This window comes from Carcharodon carcharias, chromosome 8, assembly GCF_017639515.1.
Source record: "Carcharodon carcharias isolate sCarCar2 chromosome 8, sCarCar2.pri, whole genome shotgun sequence".
In the NCBI taxonomy this organism is placed as follows: Eukaryota; Metazoa; Chordata; class Chondrichthyes; order Lamniformes; family Lamnidae; genus Carcharodon; species Carcharodon carcharias.
This window is the reverse complement of record NC_054474.1, coordinates 161,422,003-161,445,903: the sequence shown is the minus strand read 5'-3', so window position 1 is coordinate 161,445,903 and position 23,901 is coordinate 161,422,003. Positions and strand designations below refer to the sequence as shown.

General features: G+C 43.0%; 1 protein-coding gene across 5 annotated transcripts in view; it reads right to left on the bottom strand.

Moving 5' to 3' along the window:
• The window catches only part of LOC121281209 (tetratricopeptide repeat protein 16-like), a 41,669-nt gene that overhangs the window by 940 nt on the left and 16,828 nt on the right, over positions 1 to 23,901 (bottom strand). For all 5 annotated transcript variants that reach the window (XM_041193986.1, XM_041193987.1, XM_041193985.1 and 2 more), the window contains 7 exons: positions 23,744 to 23,873; positions 16,954 to 17,168; positions 16,361 to 16,608; positions 10,888 to 11,029; positions 9,771 to 9,936; positions 4,955 to 5,097; positions 805 to 946 (listed from right to left, as the gene is read on the bottom strand). In XM_041193986.1, coding sequence (XP_041049920.1) covers positions 805 to 946; positions 4,955 to 5,097; positions 9,771 to 9,936; positions 10,888 to 11,029; positions 16,361 to 16,608; positions 16,954 to 17,168; positions 23,744 to 23,873 — 1,186 coding nt within the window. The remainder of the gene's footprint in view (positions 1 to 804; positions 947 to 4,954; positions 5,098 to 9,770; positions 9,937 to 10,887; positions 11,030 to 16,360; positions 16,609 to 16,953; positions 17,169 to 23,743; positions 23,874 to 23,901) is intronic.

Sequence of the window (23,901 nt, the reverse complement as noted above, 5' to 3'; positions counted from 1 at the left end):
CATTTCCCATATGCCTGAAATTTTTCTCCAAGATTTTATCCTTAAATTCCCTTAAGATTCCAGCTGAATCTGTATCCTCCACCCTATCAGTCCATCCCAAATTCTAACCTCACGTCACTTCTGGTCCTTTTGCCAATCACCTTCAATCTGTGCCCTCCGTTTAACAACCCTTCAGCCACTGGAAACATGTTTCTCTTTATTTGCTCCATTGAAACCTTTCATGATTTTAAACACCTCTACTAGATCTCTTAGCTTTCCCTGCTTTAGGAAGAACAACTGAGGAGGTTTTGTGGCGCAGTGGGTAGTGTCTCTACCTCTGGGGCAAAAACTCTGGGTTCAAGTCCCACTTCTGGACTTGATGGCCATGGAAGATGCACTCGTAAATGGCCAAACAGGTTGATGATCAACCTGTAAATCCTTTCTGAAAACTGGGTGAGTTTCCTGAGCAGCCATGCTGAAGAAGGCAATAGCAAACCACTGCAGTACTTTACCAAGCATAATCATGGACCAGTCCAATGGAGGAGGGGGGAAAAACAGCTTCTCCAGTCTATTCACATAACTGTAATCCCACATCCCTTAAACCATTCTAGTAAAAATCTCTTAAGTATCCTCTTCAAAATGTTCAAAATTGTGCACCTTACTCCAGCTGTTCTGCACCTGCTTTGATCTCATGAGGCCACAGAGGAAAGTGTGAATAGCACTATAAGGGTGAATGCCCATCTCTTTTTGGCCAATGACAGTCAATGCCACAGTTATTAGGATTAGATCTCCCTTCTGAAAGTTGACAGCTCAAATTGTCCTCACCATTTTCTTTCTCTCTACTATTTCTTCATACAGATCTGCATCCTCTATACAAGGTGTAAAATCACGTTCTGCCTTCTGCACATCTTCCTTTGTGTCAACGATCTCACTGGTCGGATGCTTTGGTTGCATTGGAAGGGCCTGTCTGCAATGCACACAGAGTAAAGTGCCAAAGCTCAAATTAAACTACTTCCTTATTTCTGAGTTAAGAAGGAATAAGCTCAGCATACCCAATTCCCCTTTCAGAATTTGCTGTCATTTCCCCTTTTTTGCTTGTTAGTGTATGTTGGCATCATGAATTAACATTCATGAATTATGGAAAAAGCAGGTTCTAAGTTCAAATTTCTGTCAATTCTAAATGTGAAAAGTAAAGTGAAAACAGTGTTTAAAATATGCTTATTTCTTCATTATGGTGTAAAGGCCATTAGGTATTAAATTTTAAAGGGATCTTAATTTGTAATTTAAGACACAAATAAAGAGATAAATGACTAATTCATCTGGGGTGGTATTGAGGGATAAATATTGGCCAGGACACCCGAGCTGCTCTTGTTCAAATAAAGTCATGTCTCGTCCACCCAAACAGGCAAGATGGGCCTCAATTTAGAACCTCATCTCAGAAGTGGCATCCCTGACAGTGCAGCACTCCCTCAGTTCTCCACTGAACTATCAGTCGAAAATATGTACTCAGGTCTTCAGTGAAACTTGAACTCACAACGCTGGGCAACAAGACGGCCGCTGAACTGATGGAATCGGACGGAAAATCTTTGAACAAATTTTACTGCGATGTTAAAGGGCAAGAGATAGATCCCCCCGAAAAGCTTTATAAATATTGCAACAGCCCTGGGGGAAGAGAGTGAAATGGAGACTGTTTTTTTGACTTGCCTCATTGTTGCTAATTATCAACGACTATGTGGCAAAGGAAATCGGGTGTTTCCTGCAGCTCTGTCCGGATTTGGAGGATTTCCAGTCCGAGGAGGGGAAGCTGAGCTTGGGGTTGGCAGGAGAACTTCAGAAATCCAACACGTCACTGGCTCTGCAGCTGTGCCGGACATGGCTGCAGCATCATCACCATCCAGGTGAGAAGCTGCCATCCTGACTGTGCACTCTTAGTAACGTCATAAATGTAGTAGTAGTATGTCATAAATGATCAGCTGTCCTTCAATCTGGATTGAAGGGCTTTAGGATTAAGATTCCTGGGAATGGTTAAGGCCTGGAATGTACTGCCCGAGAGGGTGGTGGAGGCAGGTTCAATCGAAGCATTCAGAAGGGGATTAGACTGTTACCAGAAAGGGAAGAATGTGTGGGGATACGGGAAGAAGGTGGGGGAATGGCCCTGTGAATTATTTATTTGGAGAGCCGGCGCAGACATGATGGGCCGAATGGCCTCCTCCTGTGCTGTAACTATTCTGCGATTCTGATTCTGCGATATAGACAATTCTGTTTGCCGCTTTGGCGAAAGTTGAAGACTTTGTTATCAGATGCCCACGCTGACCATTGGCATCTGGACAAAAATTTGCCTCTGGGTCAGTGGAGAAGTTGAGTCTTGCCACATGACTTAGGGAAAAAGTGTTTTATTGGAATCAAGAGGTCAAGGGAGCAAAAAGCCCTTCCTTACATATAATCTCTTCTGCAATGTGGCATTGTATCTTAAAAAATATAAGGGGCAAAGTCTGTTGGATTTGTGAAAGCTCTGTTCCCTTATCTATTGGTGAAAGTATTAGGCCACTGCAGGTTGAAAAGTTGCAATTGGTTAATCAGACATTGCAACATGTGTGTACAGTCTGTACAAAATGTTGATACACCTAAAGTTTACTAGTGCAGGGGAGTAAGTATGCCCACTGACAGTCTGTTTCAAATCTTAACTGTCCAAATTTACACTGAGCACTTTGTGGGAGAGCCTTCAGCATCACTGCACATGGTTGCAGCTGAAAACATATATTTATTGCAAGTTCAATCTTTGAGAAAAGTTAAACTAGATGGAGATTTCTCATCTGTTTTTTTATTTTGCTGTAAAGCTGGGTGACTGGTATAGTGGGAAGAGGTTACAAATCATTTGACTTAATGTTACTACTGTAAGGAGGCTACTGATCGGGCTCTAGAATACCAGAAACCAGGCCAGTTCAGTGCTCCCTCCCAGTTATAAATGGGGTTGGAAGGGCTGGTCGTATGACCAATAATTCAGAACATTTTAAGATACAAATCCAACCACCAACTAACTATAAATGAATGTCACCTTTAAAGATTCAGAAATTTGTTGTGTTGGGATATGGATCAGTGAGTGTTTTGATGTTCTATGTTTGGGGGTTTTTGGGGGATCGAGGAGACTGGACATGGAGATGTCGTGCAGTTCTTTTTTTAACCCGGACCAGTTTATCTATAGACTGAAGCCAGCGCTGTTGTCCCAAGTTAAATTCTCTTGGGTGAAAGACCGCTGCAGCCCAAGTATGTTTGCTTTGGGTTACCCTTCTGTGTTGACCGTCCTTATTGTCCTGAGTTGCCGTCTTGCTTTCAGTGTCAAGGAACACGCAACTTGTTACCATAGACAGTGTCGCTTCCTTTTCCATCAAATTTCACATGAAAATTTTGCACGATCCAAGGACTATTTGGGGATTTGTTACAGAGGGTGGTAATTTGGCGGGGGGGGGGGGCGGTTGCGGCGGTGAGCGTGCCCATTGCAGCTACAACATGCAATCTCTGTTTAAGTTACAGTCCCTCAGTGAGATCACCCCTTCTTCTGGGTGAAAACAGGGCATTGAGATCCCTCCTAACAATCAGAGCCCACCCTGCCACACAGCCTCACCCACTTCATTGACCAATCACTGGCAGCTTAGGGTCACATGGCTCCTGCTTTGAACCCAGACGGTCATTACTAGTTAGGGTATTCCTTTGGGGAACTAGTTTCATGAACCGGGGACATTGTTTGCCTGGGGGTGCAATGTCTGATCCAGGGACTGCCCCCAGAAAATGGGGATGTGTGGTCACCCTGACCTAGAATGAGTTAGGGTAAGCATGCAGAGACAATCCAATAGGAAGTCTTGAAGCAGGATGGGTCCAATTTGAAACACTTACTGCAATCAACAATGAAGGAAAGCTCATTAGAACAGGGAATTGCTAGTTTGATGAAAATGCGGAAAAGGCTAAGAAACACAAAGCACTTAATGATAGAACACCATCAAGTGACTGATGGAATCTAATACCCGTACATAAGGGAAGGGAAGGGGAGAGTGACGCCTTGTTTATTTCCCTTATTATCTGGCAGGGGAGCGATGTCAGTGGTTTGCAGTTTGCCAAAAGGAAATGAGAACGTGAGAGGAATTCTCTGAATTGTTTGAGCCAGCGTTCTTACTCCCAGCATGAATGACCTTATCCTATACAATGCTTACAAACCAGGTAATGTAATTATTACAGCCACTGTGGGCACTGTAGTGATTATACACAGCCTCGGTTTAGCAACACAGATCTTGAGAGTTCAAATCCCACAGCGGCCGGTGAAATCTGATAACTGTGGGATAGCACCAGAAAATGATTGGGAAAACTGCCAGGTTGTTGTAAAAACCCAAATGGTTCACTATCCCTTCAGGGATGGGAGCCTGATCTCTCCCTGCGAGCCCACCATTCTTTGCCCTTTATTCTTAAAGTTTCTGGGAAAGTGGATGTGAAAGTGGAGCACAATTTAATAAAAAATCTCCACGCTTGTTTGATTAGGGATCAGGCTGACACTTCGCCCTTAATAAAAATCCATACAAACGATCAATTTGAATCAGTGACGAAGGTTTATAAAAGACGTCGTTTGACATTGTTCCCATGGCATGGCCTAATTGAGGAAGATACGAGATGACAGTTGGGAATAGGTAACCATGAAATGTCTTTAACTGAGAAACCTGGACCAGGCCTCATAATGCAGGGTAGGTTGAAAAATATCGAGAGGAGGCCAAGGTAAATCAAGAAGTGACCAGGTGACACCAAGCTTGGATTTCGGAAGCCTAAAGAATGGCAGACTGAGAGAGGTGAGGAGTTCCATGGTTTCAGGATACTGAGAAAGGTCGAACTTTCTAAAAAGTAATGATTCCAACACAATGATGACTCACAGAACAGTGTATTCCGAATGTTGGAATGACTTTAACTTGTAACCATGATGAAACCCGAGTTTTACCTTTCTTGAAGCATTTTCGTGACACAAGAAGCACGAGGACGGAGGCGAGCGTTTAACTTTACTCTTGCAGATTCCAGAACCTTACTGGCCAAAATCTCCTCTCTGGATTTTCCAGGGAAGAGGTGTGTTAGAAGTGGAATGACCTAAACAGAAGAGAATTGTAGAGAGGGATTAATCCAATTACCAACATAAATTCATAAGGATAGATTCAAACAAATAGAGAGCATTAACCAAGATTTAACTTTACACATATCTGCATTAGTGCAGTCAATGGAATCTCCTAATGTGAGTGAAGAACACATGTAAAACACCCAGTTCAAGAAATAATTTACTGGAATTATTTTAAACATCCAGAATCAGAATTGTGATCTATTGGATATTAAAGAATCTCCGTATTGGATATTTTAAAAAATCCTCAGGCAAGCTTTCACTCCCATGAACCAAAACATGACCTTATGTGTCGAGTATCTTATTGTTCTATGATTTTTTTCTGTGCAGTTGGCTAAATACAGCATCACCTCTGAGAGAGGGTAGAGTATATATATCCGTGATTCAGTGTGGTATATAGATTCTGCTTCAAAGGGAGTGTCTGACATAGGTAAAGGAGCAGGTCGTTCAGTCCATTGAACCTACTTCTCCATTTAGGTTAGGCATGGCATCTCTTCCCTTTATTAATTACATTTGCTCCTATCTTTTCATTGGGACATAGGAACATATAGGGGCAGGAGTAGGCCATTCGGCTCCTTGAGACTGCTGCGCCATTTAACTAGATCATAGCTGATCTTCTAGCCCAACGCCATCTTCCCACCCTCTCCCCATATCCCTTGTCATTGGTTTCTAGAAACCTATCGACATCTGCTTCAAACATACTCAAAGGTGACCCAACCTCCACAGCCCTCTGGGGTAGAGAGTTCCAAAGACTAACCACCCTCTGACTGAAGAGTTTCCTCCTCATCTCAGTTCTAAATGGCCTACCTCATCATAGCATTACTTCCTAAGTAAGTATCAGTGCTCCTCCTTAAAATGCCTCAACTGGACTATACATCCGTAAGCTTCTGAGGGCGTGTGTTTCACATTATCACAGCCCTTTGTACGAAGCAGTTTTTCCAGGATTAATTTTTAAACTCTGGCCTCTGTTTGTTAAGATTGGTGAACACATGATGGAAGACACAAAGACAAGAGAAATAATTAAGATTGACCTGTAGGCTATTAATCATTCATCAGCATCTATTGTTACACCAGCGGGTCCTGCAAGCCACTCTTTCGCATTTTGACTGTGCATGAATTGCGTAGTCATTTTCTGGGAGACAACACTGATAGCTGCAAAACCTAAAACAAAAACAGAAAACGCTGGAAAAACTCAGCAGCTCTGATAGCATCTGCGGAGAGAGAAAAACGAAGTTAATATTTTGCATCCGTATGACCCTTCTTCAAAGCTGAAGAGAAGTGGAAATATGATGAAATTTTTACTGTTTAAGGGGGGTGGGGCAGGCAGAGCTGGATAGAACGCCAGTGATAGGTGGGGACAAAGGAGGGATTGGCAAAGATGTCATGAACTAAAGGACAAAGGGATTGTTAATGTTAGCGGTTAGTGCTTAAAAAGGTGCTAATAGTAGTGTAAAGGTAAGAAAGCAGAATGTGATTATAGCAGAACAAGGATAGCATTGTGTGAAAGAACAGCATGGAACAAGTGACAGATGGCCTTGTGGAGGATGGGTGGGAAAAAAAGGTTAGAAAATGGGATTAAAAAAGGGGATAAAACTTACAGATAAATGAATAAAAGTAAAAATAAAACAAGTGGATAAAAGATTTAAAAAATGAATGTAGAAGGGGATAAAAAAAGGGGTGAGGATGGAGGGGAGAGTTCATGGTCTGAAGTTGTTGAACTCAATGTTAAGTCCAGAAGGCTGTAAGGTACCCAATCGGAAGATGAGTCATACGGACTCAGGACGTTAACTTTGTTTCTCTCTCTCCACAGATGCCATCGGACTGCTGAGTTTTTCCAGCATTTTCTGTTTTTGTTTCAGATTTCCAGCATCCGCAGCATTTTGCTTTTACCTGCAAAATCTAATTTGATTAATTTGTCAGTACAAGAAGTGTTTTACTATGGGTCAATTCTGATTATTTGCGAACAATATCTGTCCTCATGTATATCATAAGGAAAGATAAGAATATAATCCAGGAAACTAACAAAATACACCTTTGTTGTACTTCATCTTGATGAAAAGAACTGCTAAGGGGTCAGTGACTTATTTGTCTTAACCTTGATTCCAATAGTTGTATGGCAGTACAGGACTTGAGTATTACAGAAAAAAGTGACATGCTGTCAAAGCCTCTCATCTTGCGCTCATCAGGACAGTTTGCAAGAATACCAACAAAAAGGAAACAACAATTTATACTGCATGAAAAGACAGTGCTGATTGGTTGGCAAGTGGACTCTGATTGGTAGAATGCACCAGGGAACAGTTAATTTGCATTCTCCATGGCAATGCCTCTACCAATCAGAGTCCACTTGCTAATGAATCAGCACTCTCTTCTCATTCAGCATAAATTGTTGTTCCCTTTACTATTGGTATTCTTGGGATCTGTCCTGATGAGTGCAAGACAAAAAGCTTCAACAGCGTGTTTTCTTTTTTCATCGATATTCAAACCTTGATTCTGTTAATTTTCTTCACAATGGACATGATTCAAAGTTTTCCATTGCTGCCTAGTGTTATTTACTGTTGGTTGAATATAGCTTATTTTTCGTTCCTGGGATATGAGTGTCACTGGCAAGGCCAACATTTATTTCCCATCCCTAACAGATTCTTGATTAACAAGGGAGCCAAAGGTTAACAGGGATAGGCAGAATGTGGAGTTGAGGCCCCAATCAGATCAACCATGATCTAATTGAATGATGAAGCAGGTTCAAGGGGCCGAATGGCCTACTCCTGCTCCTAACTCGTACATTTGTACGGTCATATGCTGTGATGGGATTTGAACTCTAGTCTCCTGAATTACTAGTTCAGTGAATTACCATTATGTTGCTGTTGGAGAGTATGGTGGTGTACTATACTATTTTTGGTACATACATTAATGGTAAAACTGGTCAATTTTTTATCCTGCAGCCTGATACTCCATATAGATTACATATTGGTCAGAGTTTTGGGTTACAGGGAGAAGCTTGCCATTGGAAGTTAACTTTTGCATTGGTTATAAGACCAAAGAATCTGCAACAAGCTAAATAGTTAAATAAATAAAATACTAACTCTAATTATAATGTGTACTTTGCATTTTTCCCAAGTAAAGCTCAAGAGATACATAAAGTTTGTAACAATAATAAACTATTTACCAGACATAGGACCTAGGAGCAGGAGCAGGCCATTCAGCCCTTCAATCCTGCTCCACGATTCGATAAGATTGTGGCTGATCTGAGTGTGGTCTCAACTCCACTTTCTTGTCTGCCTCCCATAACCTCTGACTCCCTTTGTCTATCAAAAATCCATCTAATTCAGCCTTGAATAAATTCATGACCCAACCGCCATTCATTTCTGGAGATGGAGTGCCACATGGTAACGAACCTCTGAGAGAAAAAAATTCTCCTCATCTCCATCTTATTCTTAAGCTGTTTCCCCTAGTTCTAGTCTCTTTTTTATCAAATTAGCTCCTATTGATTGAGAGTACAAACTAACCATATTTATTGCTATCATGGTGTCCTTTTTTTATTAGTAAAAATGCTGCACTTTACAATGTTGCAGGAGTTTCAATGTGACATGAATAAATGATGAAAACTGCAAAAACCATTGTGATTATTAGGGATAAAGTCTTACATTAATACAGTGTTTTATCATGTCTCCAAGTAGGTCCCAAAGTTCTTCATGGGAAGCCCAGTCAGTTGGTGACGCAGGCAAACCTGGCAGCCAATTTGCAGACAGCAAGATCTTTTAAAAGAAAAATTGCTACGGTATCTTGAATATCTACCTTAAAGTACAGAAAAGGTCTGCAGTTTAATGCAAAAGCAAAGTACTGCGGATGCCAGAAATCTGATCCACAGTACCGAGCTTTTGGATTAGTGTTTAATTCAGCTAATGTTACTATGGGCTGAATTTTCACCTTGGCAGGCAGGCGCACAAGCGTGAAATAGTGGGAAATGAAGTCGGGGAAGCGTCCTAATGTCATCGTGCACTCGAGTGATATGTCGGTCGGCGGGCGCACACGGGAATCTGCAGCGTGCCCGCTAACAATTCAGAGGGCTGTTAATTGGTCACTTGACTAGAATTTTTCCCTACCCGTCCAACCTTACGGTTGGCGGGCGGGTGAATAGGCCAAAGGCCTTTCGATTTTTTGAGGAAGCCTCGTCCACGGGTGGGATGAGGTTCCCGACGTTAATTAAAACTATAAATATAAAAAGCTTTCAGGGCTCATCTGCAACGTGCTCCTGCTCGTGTGACATGAGTCACGCGAGGGGACGTGATTTTCTTATTTTTTTTTTAAAAAAAACCTTATTTTTTTTTAAAGGTGGAAAACCTTCAACTCCCCGAGGCAGCTCTGCCCCTTCGGGGAAGCTTTCTGTGAGTGCACCCCATGCGCGTGAGCCGACTTCCGCGCTCGCCCTCCTCCCGCCCCGCACAGGCGGCGGGCGCTGTGCGTTTCAGCCCGCGATTCACGCTGGCCGGCGGCGGATTGGCCAGCCAGCGTGAAATTGCAGTCGGGGCCCGATCGCTGGCGGCGGACGGACCCTTACACAACCGCTCCCGGACCCTGCCCACTGTGCCCGCCCGACAAGGGGAAAATCCTCTCCTATGATATATTAGATCTGACCTGATTTTTTTTTTACCTCCTTATTTCTTACATCCAACAGCAGCGACATGATTGCATCTTCCTGGGAGCCAGTCTCATACTGCAGAATTGCTCGTGTCTTAGCCCTGTGGAGGTAGTACTGGGACACATGTGGATTGCTCTCAATGGCAGAGGTAAATTGCTTCTCAGCCTGCTGGTAGTTCCTGATTCCAAGAGAAAATGAAGGGAAATTTAATCAGTTCAAAACTAAATGCCTGATGCAGGGATCTTTAATCGTGTTCCGATATGCAGAGAAACGTTCAGCAACACGAGGAGAAATGGAACATTGTTTTTGCCTTCACACAGTAGCACAGCCCTGCAAAACAGCAGAGATCAACCCACACCACCGGCAAGGGACAACTTCCCGTGTGGCACTTGTGGCAGGCTTTGCCTTTCCAGGATCTGCTTGTTCAGCCCTCAAAAGAAGTGCGGTCCATGATCTCATCTGACCTCAACGAAGTTCTGAAGCTACATTCCCCTCATCTCTCACAGATGGGGGAGGGATGCCAACCACAGGGGCAGCGAGCAGGATCCAATTTCAAACAACGTTCTGTCCCTTTTGCAGTTTCTCAGAAACGTGCATGGTTCCTAACTGTTGCATCAGGATGCCATTCATGATTTGTTATTGTGAGTGGGATTACTGAATTAACATCAGAGCACAATTTGAAGCAGTTCTCATTGCAACGCTGGAATGGGACTGCAACTCTTGAGAGACCTGATCACTGTTATTGCCTATAGCAAAGCTGGCACATACTCTTTTAAAAAGCTATAATAGCTTACATAAACCCCATCTGATGTGCTGCTGCCATCAAATGCTGATTTCTTCTGATGAAATTTAGTTTGTAATATACTCCTGTTCTTTAACTCCAGATATGGTAACATCCCTACAAAGCCTGACTCTTTAATTTGGTACAAAAACACTAAACTCGCAGGGAAAGGCAAAAAATGAGTATGCCATAGAGAAAAAGTGTATTCCTGAGGTAACTGCCAACATGGGACTGATGGATATACATTGGAAGTAGCTGGAGATGGCACCTTATTGTCACTAGCTGCAACCTGATCACTACGTGCACAGGAGGGACATTCATCATTTGTTGAAGGGAAAATGTAACTACCCGTTCTGATGTTCCATCAGTCCTTTCTTGTTATTTACTGCAGCGACACGGATCCGTATACGCCAGTCCTCAAGGTCCAGCTCAAGAGCTTGCTCGTAGTCTAATAACGCAAAGTCCAGGTTACACTGCTTGAGGAAACAATCTGAATGAAAAGTAAACCAGACATCTCATCAAGGGAAGAAGCTCAACACGATTAAATGACACTCACCTTGATATCCGCATGCGCATGTTTATAAGCTTTCTGCTTTCTGTTCAAGGGTACAACAACAAGAACTTACATTTATATAGTGCCCTTAGTGTGATGAAACATCCCGAGGCACTTCACAGGAGCCTCATAAAACAAAATATGACACCCAGCCACATAAGGACCACAAGCTTGGTCAAAGAGGTAGGTTTTGAGAAGTGTCTTAAAGGAGGAAAGCGAGGTAGAGAGGCGGAGAGGTGTAGGGAGGGAATTTCAAAGCTTGGGGCCTGGACAACTAAAGACACAGCCACCAATGGTGCAGCAATTATGATCGGTAATACACAAAAGGCCAGAATTAGAGGAGCACAGATATCTCGGAGGCTCGTGAGGTTGGAGGCGATTATAGAAATAGGGAGGAGCGAGGGATTTGAAAATGAGGATGAGAGTTTTAAAATCATATAAAAATTGGATTTAACAGATTATTTTTATTTACTTATGCCTATATCCATTCATCTGGCTGTGCAATATTTTTTGATTAATTTAATAGCAAATGGGAAGAAAACACTGAATCAACTCCCAATTTATGCTGTTATTTGTGGAGGCAATAGAAACACATTTTTAAAGGGAAATTGTCAGGTGATGTAATTTCATCATGCCATTTATGGTTACCAGAGACTTATGACCAGCAGTTACCATGGACTAATGACAGGAGCAATTTATTAGCCACATTGTTTGTGTGGGCCTTGTTTTCACAGAAATGTGTGCTTGGTTACCTGGGCCTAAGGGCAGTGGTTACCACGGGGAAATTACAAGAAACTCTTCAATCTCTTTTGTTCCCATGAACCATCACAGATGCTTAAAATATTGTCACTCAAAAAAGTCACATGGTCACTTTTGTCCATTCAGGTTGCTAGAAAGTGACTGAGTATTTGGAACTGTCAGCTAGAATCATAGAATTTTGCAGCACAGGATGAGCCTATTCAGCCCATCACGTTTATGTTAACACACCTAAGGACTTAATTAAAACAACATGTGCTGGGAAAACCCAGCAGGTCAGGCAACATCTGTCGAGAGAAACAGAGGTAACTTTTCAGGTCGACGATCTTTCACCAGAACTGAAGAAAACGTAAGAGGTTTTTAAGCTAGTGGAAGATGGGGAGGGAGCAGGAAGAACAAAGGAGAAGGTCTGTGATAGGGTGGAGGGCAAGGGAGATTAAATAACAAAATATTTCATAGTGCAACAGCCAAAGAGAAGGGCAACGGGTATAGTAATGAAACAAAATTGTGTCCAAATGAGGTGTGAATGGCTACTTAAAAACCATCTGAATGCAACATAAAGGGATAAAGAAAGATATAAGACCAGACCAATCCAGCAAAAAGGAAAAAAAACAAGAGACGAAAAGAAAATACACAGAACAAGATGGAGGCAGAGGTTAGGATCTAAAGTTGTTGAACTCAATGTTGAGTCCAGAAGGCTGTAGCCTGCCGAGTTGAAAAAAAAGTGCCATTTCTCAAGCTTGCACTGGGCTTGACTGGAACACTAACACGCTGTGGGCGGAAAGGTTGGCATGGAAGCAAGCTGGAGAATGAAAATGATAAGCAACCGGAAGCTTGGGGTCATGCTAGTCGGACTGAATGGAAGTTTTCCACAAAGGAATCACTCAGTCTGTGTTAGATCTCCCCAATGTAGAGGAGGCCACATTGTGAGCAGCGAATACAGTATACTAAATTGAAAGAAGTCCAAGTAACTCGCTGTTTCACTTGGAAGGGAGGGGGTGTTGGAGTGGCTGAAGAGTGGAGTAGGGTGTCGCAGAGAGAGCTGTCCCTATGGAATGCTGACAGGGTAAGGCGCGGGAAGATGTGTTTGGTGATGGCATCACACTGGAGCTGGTGGACTGAATACGGAGGTGGGTGGGGATGATGGTGGAAAATGAAGACAAGGTTCTGGGAGGGAGGGGGAGGGTTGTTACCAGACGTGTGTGAAATGAATCAGACACGTTGGACGGCCCCGTCAACCACAATGGATGGGAATCCTTGGTTGAGGAAAAAGGAATACATGTTGGTGTGGAAAGTTGCATCATCAGAACAAATGCAACAGAGACGGAGAAACTGGGAGAATGGAACAGAGTTCTTACAGGAAGCAGGGTGTGAGAAAGTGTAGTTAAAGTAGATTTGGGCACCTGTGGGTTTGTAGCGAATATTAGTGGATAGCCTACCTCCATAAATGGAGACAGAGAAGTTGAGGAAGGGAAGGGAACTGTAAGAGATGGACCAGATGAAGGTGAGGGAAGGGTGAGAATTGGAAATGAAGTCAATGAAATTTTCCTGTTCCTGTTGGTGTAGGAGCTGGCATTGACACAGTTGTCAATGTACCTGGAAAAGAGATGACGGGAGGGGGCAGAGTGGCACTGGAATAGTGAATGTTCCCTATATCCCACACAACCAGGACCCATGCAGGTACCCATAGCAAGAGTATCCATAGCAACACTGTTTAGTTGGAGGAAGTGAGTGGAGTTGATGGAGAAGTTGTTCAGATAGAGAACAAGCTCAGCCAGGCGGAGAGTGGTCATGGATGGGGACTGGTTGGGCCTCTGTTCAGAGAAGAAGCAGAAAGCTCTGAGACCATCCTGATGGGGAATGGAGGTTTAAAGGGAATGGACGTCCATAGCAAAGAGGAGGCTGCTGGGGCCAGGAAACTGGACAGCAACAGAGGAGACATGGGTAGTAGGAAGAAACTGTGCAAGGGGAGAAAAAATGGAGTTGAGATAGGAAGAGATAAGTTAAGTGGGGCTGGAACAGGCTGAAACAATGGGTTGACCAGGGCAGTTTTGTTTATGGATCTTGGAAAGGAGGTAGAAACGGTCTGTTTGGGGTTGGGGAACTTTGAAGTTAGAGAGAATTGAGGGAAAATCTCCAGGGGATAAGAGGTCAGTGACGGTCCTGGACACAATGGCTTGATGCTTGGTATTGGGGTCATGGTCCAGAGGGAGGTAAGAGGGAGTGTCAGAGAATTGGCATTCAGGCTTTGCTAGGTAGAGGTCAGTACACCAGACAACAGTGCCACCTTTGTAGCGGGTTTGATGACAATGTTAGGGTTGGACTGAGAGATTGGACTGCAGCAGGTTCAAAGGGAAATAGAGTGAGTGAGAGGAGCATAGACATTGAGATGGCCAATGCCATACCAGCAATTCTCAATTAAAAGATCTAGAGAGGATAAGAAGCCAGAGGGTGTAGTATAAGGGTGTTCGAGTTAGTAAGGGTTAATGCAGGACTGGGGAAATAGTACCATTTACATTATGATGTAGAGAGTCACATGATGGTAGACTATCCATGGAGAGAGAGTCTGAGAGAAGTTGGCATGAAGATAGCACCTAGTTAGGGTTTTACCCTGGAGATATGTATATGGTTATGTGTTAACAATTAATAGTTTGTGTTCAATCACACAAGCCTCCAGACCTCTTAGTGAGACACCAAACAACCTTACAACATGCTGGCAGCGTGAAGGACCCCGAAATCCCCAAGAAGGTGAAAGACCCTAAAATCCCAGAGAATTGAAAAGTAAAGAAACTACAGCCTGACTTGAGCAAAATACATCTAAATCTGAGACACAGCTGGAGCTCACCTAAAAAAGATCCATTACAGACATGGAGGCTGAAGAGCCAAAGAAAAATCCACTGTGCGGCTGAAAAAGACTCCACCAGAGCATTGCCAAACCTGATGGAATGTAGAGTCAAAGGACCTAGCCAGATCACAAAAGGGTGAGCAAAATTCACTAAAAAGCTGAACTAACTTTTAAAAAGAATCAGGGGACTAATCAGGCAGAGCACACTGACTGTTTAACTAGCACAGCTGGAAGAACACTGCAACCCAGGTCTGGAGTTGGCACCATGCCATGTGGTGGCCGAGCTTGAATGAATGAAAACAAAAAATTTTTAAACAGAAGGCAGAGCAAAAATATTGCCTTCAATTCAATTTCCCAAGCTCAGAGAAGTAAATCGCTGGCCAAATCTATTAGTTTAAAAGGTTTCCTTCAGAATTGCAAAATTTTAAAGATGGCTCCGAGATCACAACGGGAGCCTACCAAAAGATAACAAGTGTGCGAAGAAGAGAAATAAATGGTTACTGTGTGCCATCTTGGGGAAAAAAATTAAAGCTGTGCTCCCCTGTTATAAAAAACAGCCATAGGTAGTAAATCAAAACTACGAGACCAATTTGAGCTCATGCAAGTGCCAAACCAGATACAAAATTGGGCATCATGGAGAAGAAATCTTTTAGATTACAGAAGTACATCAGGATTGAGTAGGAAATCAGAGGAAGTACAAATTAACACGTTTGTGTACTTATTTGGTGAAATTGCTGACAAGGTGATCATAAGGCAAGGTTTAGATGAATCCTCAATCACATTTGGTGAGGTATTAAAAAAGTTGTGGAGAACGCAGACCTTAAAAAAAAGGATATAACACCCCCAAGAAAGCATGAAAAGGGCAAAGAGACCCCAGAGCAAGGGAGACAATACCCAAGCATAATGGTCAGCGGGGACAGGGCTGTAAAATGCGGCGGGCCATTATAAATGCCACTGACGAAAAGCGGGAATGTAAATCCCGCTGTCGTAAAATTCTGCCCATAAGGTTTCATATTTTTATCAATGGCCGGGATATTCCGACCCCGTTGTGGTGGACCCGCAGCAGGAGATTTGGCGGCCCAGCCAAAAGTCCATCGACCTTGGGCGGGAACGGATGATCCTGGTGGCGGGCGAGACCGGAAAATCCCGCCCAATGTGTCCTCCCACTTTTAACGGCTGTGTATCTGAGCCCTTATGTCTACCCTGCAACTTTTAAAGTTTCGCCATTTAGTGTTTATTTATTTTCTCTCCTTATTCCTTCTCCCAAAATATAACATCTCACATTCCCCTGCATTAATTTTAATCTGATCCCGTCACCTTCCTCCTGATGTTGCTTATTGTCCATCTCAGAGAGAGGGTGAAAGGGATGAGAGGGGATAAGGGAGAGGTGTAAAAATTGATCTTGGAGGAAGGGAAGGGGGGGGAGAAAATAATATTTTGACAGGTGGCATTTGGTTTCTGATATTCCCAGCAACCGCTAGAATCACAAATGGAAATATCAAGCTCCTTACAACAAGTTTGTTCTTTAACTTAACTCTTGTCTGTTGATTGGACAGTTTAATATATTCTGAAGCAGTTAGTGGAAGCTCTGCAGATGCAGATCCCTGTGAACCATACTCTTCCCTATGCGCAAGTGTCATCTGGAACATAACAGGAATAATCCTTACCCCCTCGGTTAATGTACAATCCCTTTTGCTGCTTCTCTCCCTTAATACTCAGGTTTAAGAGAAGAATCGCCTCCTCGATAAACCCTTTGTGGTAGCAGTGCACTGCAAAGTCATTGTATGTCAGAAGGAGTTGTCTCTGAGTCTCCAAGCGGGTGTCACTCCGCTCCGCATTGCTTATTATGTCCAAGACGAAGAGGTAGTCATCAATAGCTGCATCAAAGTTCTTGAGTCTTCTATACAGGGTCCCCCTGAAGATTAGAAGAAGAATAGAATTAAGAATGGCATAGTGCAGAGGGCAGAATTTAAGAAAAATAATGATCTAGAGCCAGACTGTTGTTTTAGTATGAGCATGTGAGATGAAATCTTATTCTCAATGTTCTAAGTAAAAAGAGTTTAAATTATATTCCAGTTTCCAATGGATATCAGCACAATAAATTATGAACGTCCAGATTCAAGCCAACAAATTTACTCTTCTATGTTTACAATTGTACTTTATTGACATATTATGATAGATTTAACAGTTTATAGTCTGAACTTGTTATTAGATATGATTGAATAGACAAACTCAGGGCTTTAACTAATTACCTGCTTACCTGAAGACATAATAATCTGCCTCATTAGGATTATTGTCTATAGCCTCATTGATGTTGTCCAATGCACTCTTTAAGTTGCCGATGAGAGATTTGTTCACCGCTCGAGCCTTTGCCTCTTCAGCTCTATTCACCAGAGTAGCCAATAGTGATAATGCCTCCTGATTGGTTGGATCCAAAGCCAGGGCACAACTGACATCTTTATGACAATTAGCTATCTGTTGACAAGAGAGAGAAAAATAAATCACATTATATAAATGATGCAATAAACACAATCCAAAAATACTGAGTGTAACAAACTCAACGTTCTTGATGAGTACATGGGATCAAATTAGAACAGGTGTAAGCTATTCATTCCCTTGAGCCTGTTCTACCTTTCAGTGTGATCATGGCTGATCTGTATCCTAACTCCGTCCACACACCTTAGCTCCATATAACAGAATTTAAATTCAATTAATTCATAAATCTGGATAAAATGTCAGCAGAGTGTTATGGGGAAGTTGGGGGCAATCAGCTGGTCCCCTCCCCCCCGCCTCAATTTCCCCCCTGGCCCCCGGACGTAAAGTTGGTGTGGAGACAACTCATTCCATGCCAGCCCACGTCCCTCCGGAGCTGCTGGCCACTCAGATTAGCCAGCAGCTCCATCAGTCCCGCAAAGAGCTCATGAGCGGGTGCTGTCGGGCCTGCAATGGGGAAGCAGAAGGTGGCCCATGGATTCCCAGAAATAGGCAAGTCCGGGGTCTTAGGCGGGGAGGGTTTCGGCAGGTTGGGGGTGGGGGTGGGGAGGAGATGGTGGGGTTGGTGGGTTTAAGGCAGCAGGCGAGTAGGAAGAAAGGGGAGGGCTCTACCTTAGTGGAGGCTGTCCCCCAACCTTGATCTGCAAAAGACAGCCCCCAAAGATAGAACCCCCCCTTCCTTTGGGCCTTTGAATAATTTGTTTAAAGATAATCAGGCTGCACGCACCGAATGTTTTATGGCGTGGGCAGCGTGGGGTCAATTGGCTTGGTAACTAGCTTAATTATTTATTTAATTATGGTGGGCGGGCTGCTGATTTCGGCAACCCCTCGCCCCCAACCCCCAGTTATTATGGGGGTGAGCTCAGGAATGGGCAGGAAGGTGGTGAGGTCAGCACGTGCCCTATTTTACATTCACCCCTGCTGAAAACACACCTGGTGGTGCAGGTACAATGCTGCCCTTAGTCTCATTAATAGTAATCATGAAACTACCAGATTGTTGTTAAAAACCCATTTGGTTCTCTAATGTCCTTCAAGGGAGAATATTTGCCATCCATACCCAGTCTTGCCCATACGTGACTCCAGACCCACAGTACAAATAAAGTACCTCAAATCTGGCTACCCAAAAACTGGTGGTGTCTGAAAACCAGATTTTTTTTTCTTGTGCTCCAAGCAAATTTGACCCCGCCCAACCCAGCTCAGAAAAGTTTAGGGAGTTGCTAGGTGCTGATCGGCTTTGCAAGCCTGACATTTCCCATCCTCCAGCTAACCCTCACCCCATCTGACCCAGCTTGGACTGATCCACTCAATCCAACCCCAACGGTAATAAAATGGATAACTCTGTGCATGTTAAAAATGATAGAAGTCTTGACAGTGATATTGATAGGCCATTCATCTAAAGTGCTTTGCAATCATATCAGTTGGCTTTCCCGCGTTCCCCGATTTACTGAATTAAGGCATTCCAATTTGAATTAAGGCATTCTGGTTTTTCCCCAGAAACCGGCAAGTTCCGAAATCTGGCATGGATTCAGTCTGGAGGTTGTCAGATTTGAGGTACTCTACCTATAATGTGGTTGACACCTAACTGCCCTCTGAAATGGTGCTGCTCAGTTGTATCATACCACTACAAAAAAAGACACTGTGGGTATATCTACACCACATGGGCCCCAACAAGCACCAAGATGTGGCTTGGCTGGTGGTGAGCAAGGCCCTTCCTGTCAGATCCTTCCTTCACGCCAGGAGTCTAACCCCCTGCACATTGCCCTCGAGGTGGCTGTGGTGGGGAAGAGACCATTGTTCAACTCCTTGTGGAATGTGCCTTTGCAAAGAAGGTCTGAGAGAGGGGCAGTGGATTTTGTTGAGGTTCATCCCGAGCAGTGCTGTGACACAGAACTCTGTGCTCCACAGGCTGTTCCCAGGGACACACACTGAGACAAACATCAACTACAGCCGGAGGATCATCAACTTGGTGAAAGATGCTCTTTGGTCTGCCCGAAACTTGTTGGTCTTCCAGTGCAAAGAGTCATCCCCGACCGAGTGTTGCAGACTGGCACGTTCCAAGGTCCAGGACTACGTACTGAGGGATGCAGTAAAGCTTGGGGCAGCTGCCGCAAAGGCACAATGGGGAAAGGTTGCTGTCTAAGACCTTTCTGCCATAGTGCACCGAGGGGCTGGGAAAGGTATAGACCCCTTGGGCTGTACGACTCACAATAAATGTATGTAGTGAATACTAAAAGTATCATAATTGTATTGAAGCAACGCAGAGTGCAACATAATGTATGTCGATAACTCCAATCCCATTGCACTGTCTGACTGTCTGTAAAGACCATATTGAAATGACTGTAATTTTCATTGATTGTATTGAAGCACCTCATGATCCATGTGTAAAAGTTGAATATGATTGCACTTTTTGTGATGGCCAATTACATTTTGTAATGTTCTTTCAGATGTTTTATGAATTAAGTATATTTTTCTAAAAAAAACACCACATAGACTGCAGCAGTTCGATTGCTCTCAAGAGCAATTAGGGATGGGCAATAAATGCTGGCCTTGCCAGTGATGCTCATGTGCCTAGAAAAAATTAAATAAAAAATAGCCTTGGCTAGCAAAATGTTATCGATCTCACATTTAAACTGATCAGTTGTGCTAACATCTACTGATTTTTTAATGGCAGAGAGTACATCACACCCACCATTTTTCGTGTTAAGAAATGTTTTCTAACCCTTGCAATACACAGGTGAAAATGTAAAAATTTTAGGGAGCAGAAAAAAATGTGTTTACTCCATATAAGACCACACAATTATATAGTGAATCCCGTATTTGTACCTTCTCATCAATTTCCAATTGCCCGATTCTCTAATCCCACACAATTTTGGAAACCAGGAAGGATTATTTCACAAGCAAGCACAAAATTGTGATCCAAGGAGGTTACTACAATCTTACAAACGTGATACACCACTTTTCCTATTTGATTTTCTGCCTGTACCAGAAAATTCTAAATAATTTTACCATTACTATTATTATCAATAATGGAATTGATACATCGTAAATATTATAATGGAAGATATCCAATCAGCTACTCGGCTCTTTTTCTTTTATGGCAAAGGTAACAAACCTTTCTACTTTCTCCAGTGTGATCCTTCTGTGCCTTGTAATTGTAGCTGAGAAGCTAAGCAAGCGGCCTGCTGACACACTCCCACCACTGTCATCCATGCAACTGAACAAGGTTGTGGAACAAGAAATACATTCAATGACGTCAGTAGATAAGAACCTAGCCAAGGTCAATGCAACAGTAGATTCTGGCAATTATCGCTGGATCAGAAGTCAAAGCTTCTAACCACCTTCATTACACCTTTTGGAGATTAATGTTTCAACTGTTGGACTTGGCATCTCATCCGCACTGGAAATTTTCCAAAGTACAATGTTCAACATACTAGAATGTATAGGTGTCACATGCCACATGGGTGACATTTTAATCCATGGTTCAACAAAGGAAGGACTTGACAAAAGAGTAAGAGAAGTATTAAGAACACTGTAAGATGCTGGCTTAATACTCAATGAGAAGTGTGAGTTTTCCAAACACAATAAAATTCAGAGATAAAAACAAAAAACTGCGGATGCTGGAAATCCAAAACAAAAACAGAATTACCTGGAAAAACTCAGCAGGTCTAGCAGCATCATTTCACTTGCATTTCCCCCAACTTAGTCTACTGCATTCATTGCTCCCAATGTGGTCTCCTCTACATTGGAGAGACCAAACGTAAACTGGGTGACTGCTTTGCAAAACACCTGCGGTCTGTCCACAAGAAAGACCCAAACCTCCCTATCGCTTGCCATTTTAACACTCCACCCTGCTCTCTTGCCCACATGTCTGTCCTTGGCTTGCTGCATTGCTCCAGTGAAGCCCAACGCAAACTGGAGGAACAGCACCTCATCTTCCGACTAGGCACTTTACAGACTTCCGGACTGAATATTGAATTCAACAACTTTAGATCTTGAACTCCCTCCTCCATCCCCACCCCCTTTCCGTTTCTTCCCCCTTCCTTTTGTTTTTTCCAATAATTTATATAGGTTTTTCTTTTCCCACCTATTTCCATTATTTTTAAATCTATACCTTTTATGCCCTGTTAGTCTTTCCACCATACCCCCACTAGAGCTGTACCTTGGGTGTCCTGCCATCCATTCTTAATTAGCACATTCGGTTAGATAATATCACCACCTTCAACACCTCTTTGTACTTTTGTCTGTGACATCTTTTGATTATCTGCTCCTATCACTGCTTGCATGTCCCTACAACACCCCCCCTCCAACACTTCTCTCCCCCCACCTCCCACCCCCCACCTTGAACCAGCTTATATTTCACCCCTCTCCTGATATTACTTGGTTCTGCTGAAGGGTCATGAGGACTCGAAACGTCAACTCTTTTCTTCTTCGCCGATGCTGCTAGACCTGCTGAGTTTTTCCAGGTAATTCTGTTTTTGTGTTGTACACAATAAAATTCCTTGGCCATATTCCAGGCAACAGGAATCACTGCAAAACCACAGAAGACAAAAGCCATAAAAAAATTCCTGCCACCCACAAATATCACCGAACTACAAAGGTTAATGGGTATGGTCAGCCAACTAGGAAAATTCTTACTTCACCTACCTCAGGTTAATGAACTTTCTCTGACAACTTTTACGACAAGGCCAGGCATAGTGCTGGACTGAGCATCAGCAGCAATCCTTTGAATAAATACAAAACAATGTTGATATCTTCAAAGAGCCTAGCTCACTATGATCCCGAACTTCCCGGTATTGTAGTGGTGGATACATCAGCGACAGGGCTGGGGGCAGTGTTATTCCAGGTCCAGAGTAATGGAACAAGACAACCTCTCTATTATGCATCAAGGTCCTTTAACTGAGACTGAACAGCGCTATGCTGTCATGGAGAAAGAAGCCTTCGCAGCCACTTGGGCATAAGAAAAATTCTCTTTGGTCTATAGTTCAAGATAGAAACTGATCACAAATCACTGGTAACTTTGTTGAACACCAAGGAAATCACAAAGATGCCACTTGAATCCAGAGATTCAGATTGAGGCTTATGTGATATGATGCTACTACAGAGTATGTGCAGGGTAAATACCAAACCACGGCCAACACTCTGTCATAGATACCCAACTACTATCCAGAACAAGAAGATAAAACTTTCTTTGAGGAAGTCCTGACCTTCATGACCTTAACCATTCAATAGTTGTCAGCAACAGTACACAAGTTGTAAGAATTGAGAGAGGCTGAAAAGTAAGATGAAGAATGTATGCAGATTCGCACATACTGCCTTGATGGATGGCTACAGTACATTCCAAGTAACCCTATACTGCGGCAGTACTTTGGACAACATCGCCACATAGAAACATAGACGCTCTCTTTGTTTATAATGAGTGATTAGTGGTACCATGAGCTCTCCACCTGCAAGTCCACAAGAAGATTCACAAAGGACATCTTGTAATACATCTTGTAATCAAATGTCAGCCAGAACACAACAGTCAGTATGGTGGCCAGGTACCTCAGGACCTATCGAAGACATGGAGCAAAATCATCCCAGAAATCGGCCAAGTCCAATATCGGGTGGGTAATGTGGCATTTGATTCGCCGATGGCAATGGCGTCTTTTTCCACCATGTAGTGCAGCACTTTGTTTCAACCAATGACACAGGGCTCATGACTTTCCCACTCTTGAAAAGGGAGAGATGGTGTGAATCAAAGACCAGCAGCGAGAAGGTACTGTAATGGAGAAGTTACAACAACCAAGATCATATCTGGTCCAGATAGTAACAGGAGTGCCTTGGTTTCAATGAACAGGAAACCATTAGCAGGATGGGCTGCATACCCTGATCCTCAGGAGGATGTCACACCTGCAGGACCACTAATGGAGGAAACAAAGAGTGTTCAGAGCAAACAGATCTTAGACAACGTCGAAAGGAAATCCGTACACGTTCAGGGAGATTGGTGAAGCAACCAAGGAGACTTTCCCTTTAAAAAATAGAAACTTTGGGGGGAGGTGTAGGAGGGTGTGTATATAATAATGTAGGGAGATGTAAAGGGTGAATGCTAACACTACTTAAGCATATGCTCAGTAGCTATTACTTAAGGAACTATGTCATAATGATGTCACCCAGAGAGGGATGAGTGAGAAGAGCCTAAGGAGCTGTAGCTACGTCCTGAACTTCAATAACCTTGTAAATGGTTAGTTATGTAAATAAGAGTACTTTTAAGGAAAGATCTTTGCATCCAGCTGGATCTGTTACTAGAGTAAGACACCCAATGCTTTCCAAGACAACCAAACAATAACAGATGGACTTGTTTGAGGAGAGAAATAGGAAGAACACATACAAAATCTAGACAGGCTTGTAAGCACAAATGCTCAGTTCAGATTGTGATTTCTAATGCAAGGTTGCATGGTGTGTAATAAACCCAGAATTAACTTCTGAAACTTCTTTCTGTGGAGAGGTGAAGGTTAGAAACATAAAAAGACACTGAGACTAATAACATAAAACATTAAAAAGTAGCACACCACACTTACTTGGGAAAAGTAGTCATGCAGTCTTGCCCGAAGGATGTAGAGTTCGGGATTGGACTTCACATTCTCAAGTTGATTGTTGACCAATTGGAGAGAATCTTCAAGTCTTCCCAATGTGATCAGGACCTCAACACTGGAAAATGAAGGAGGTAACTTTCTAC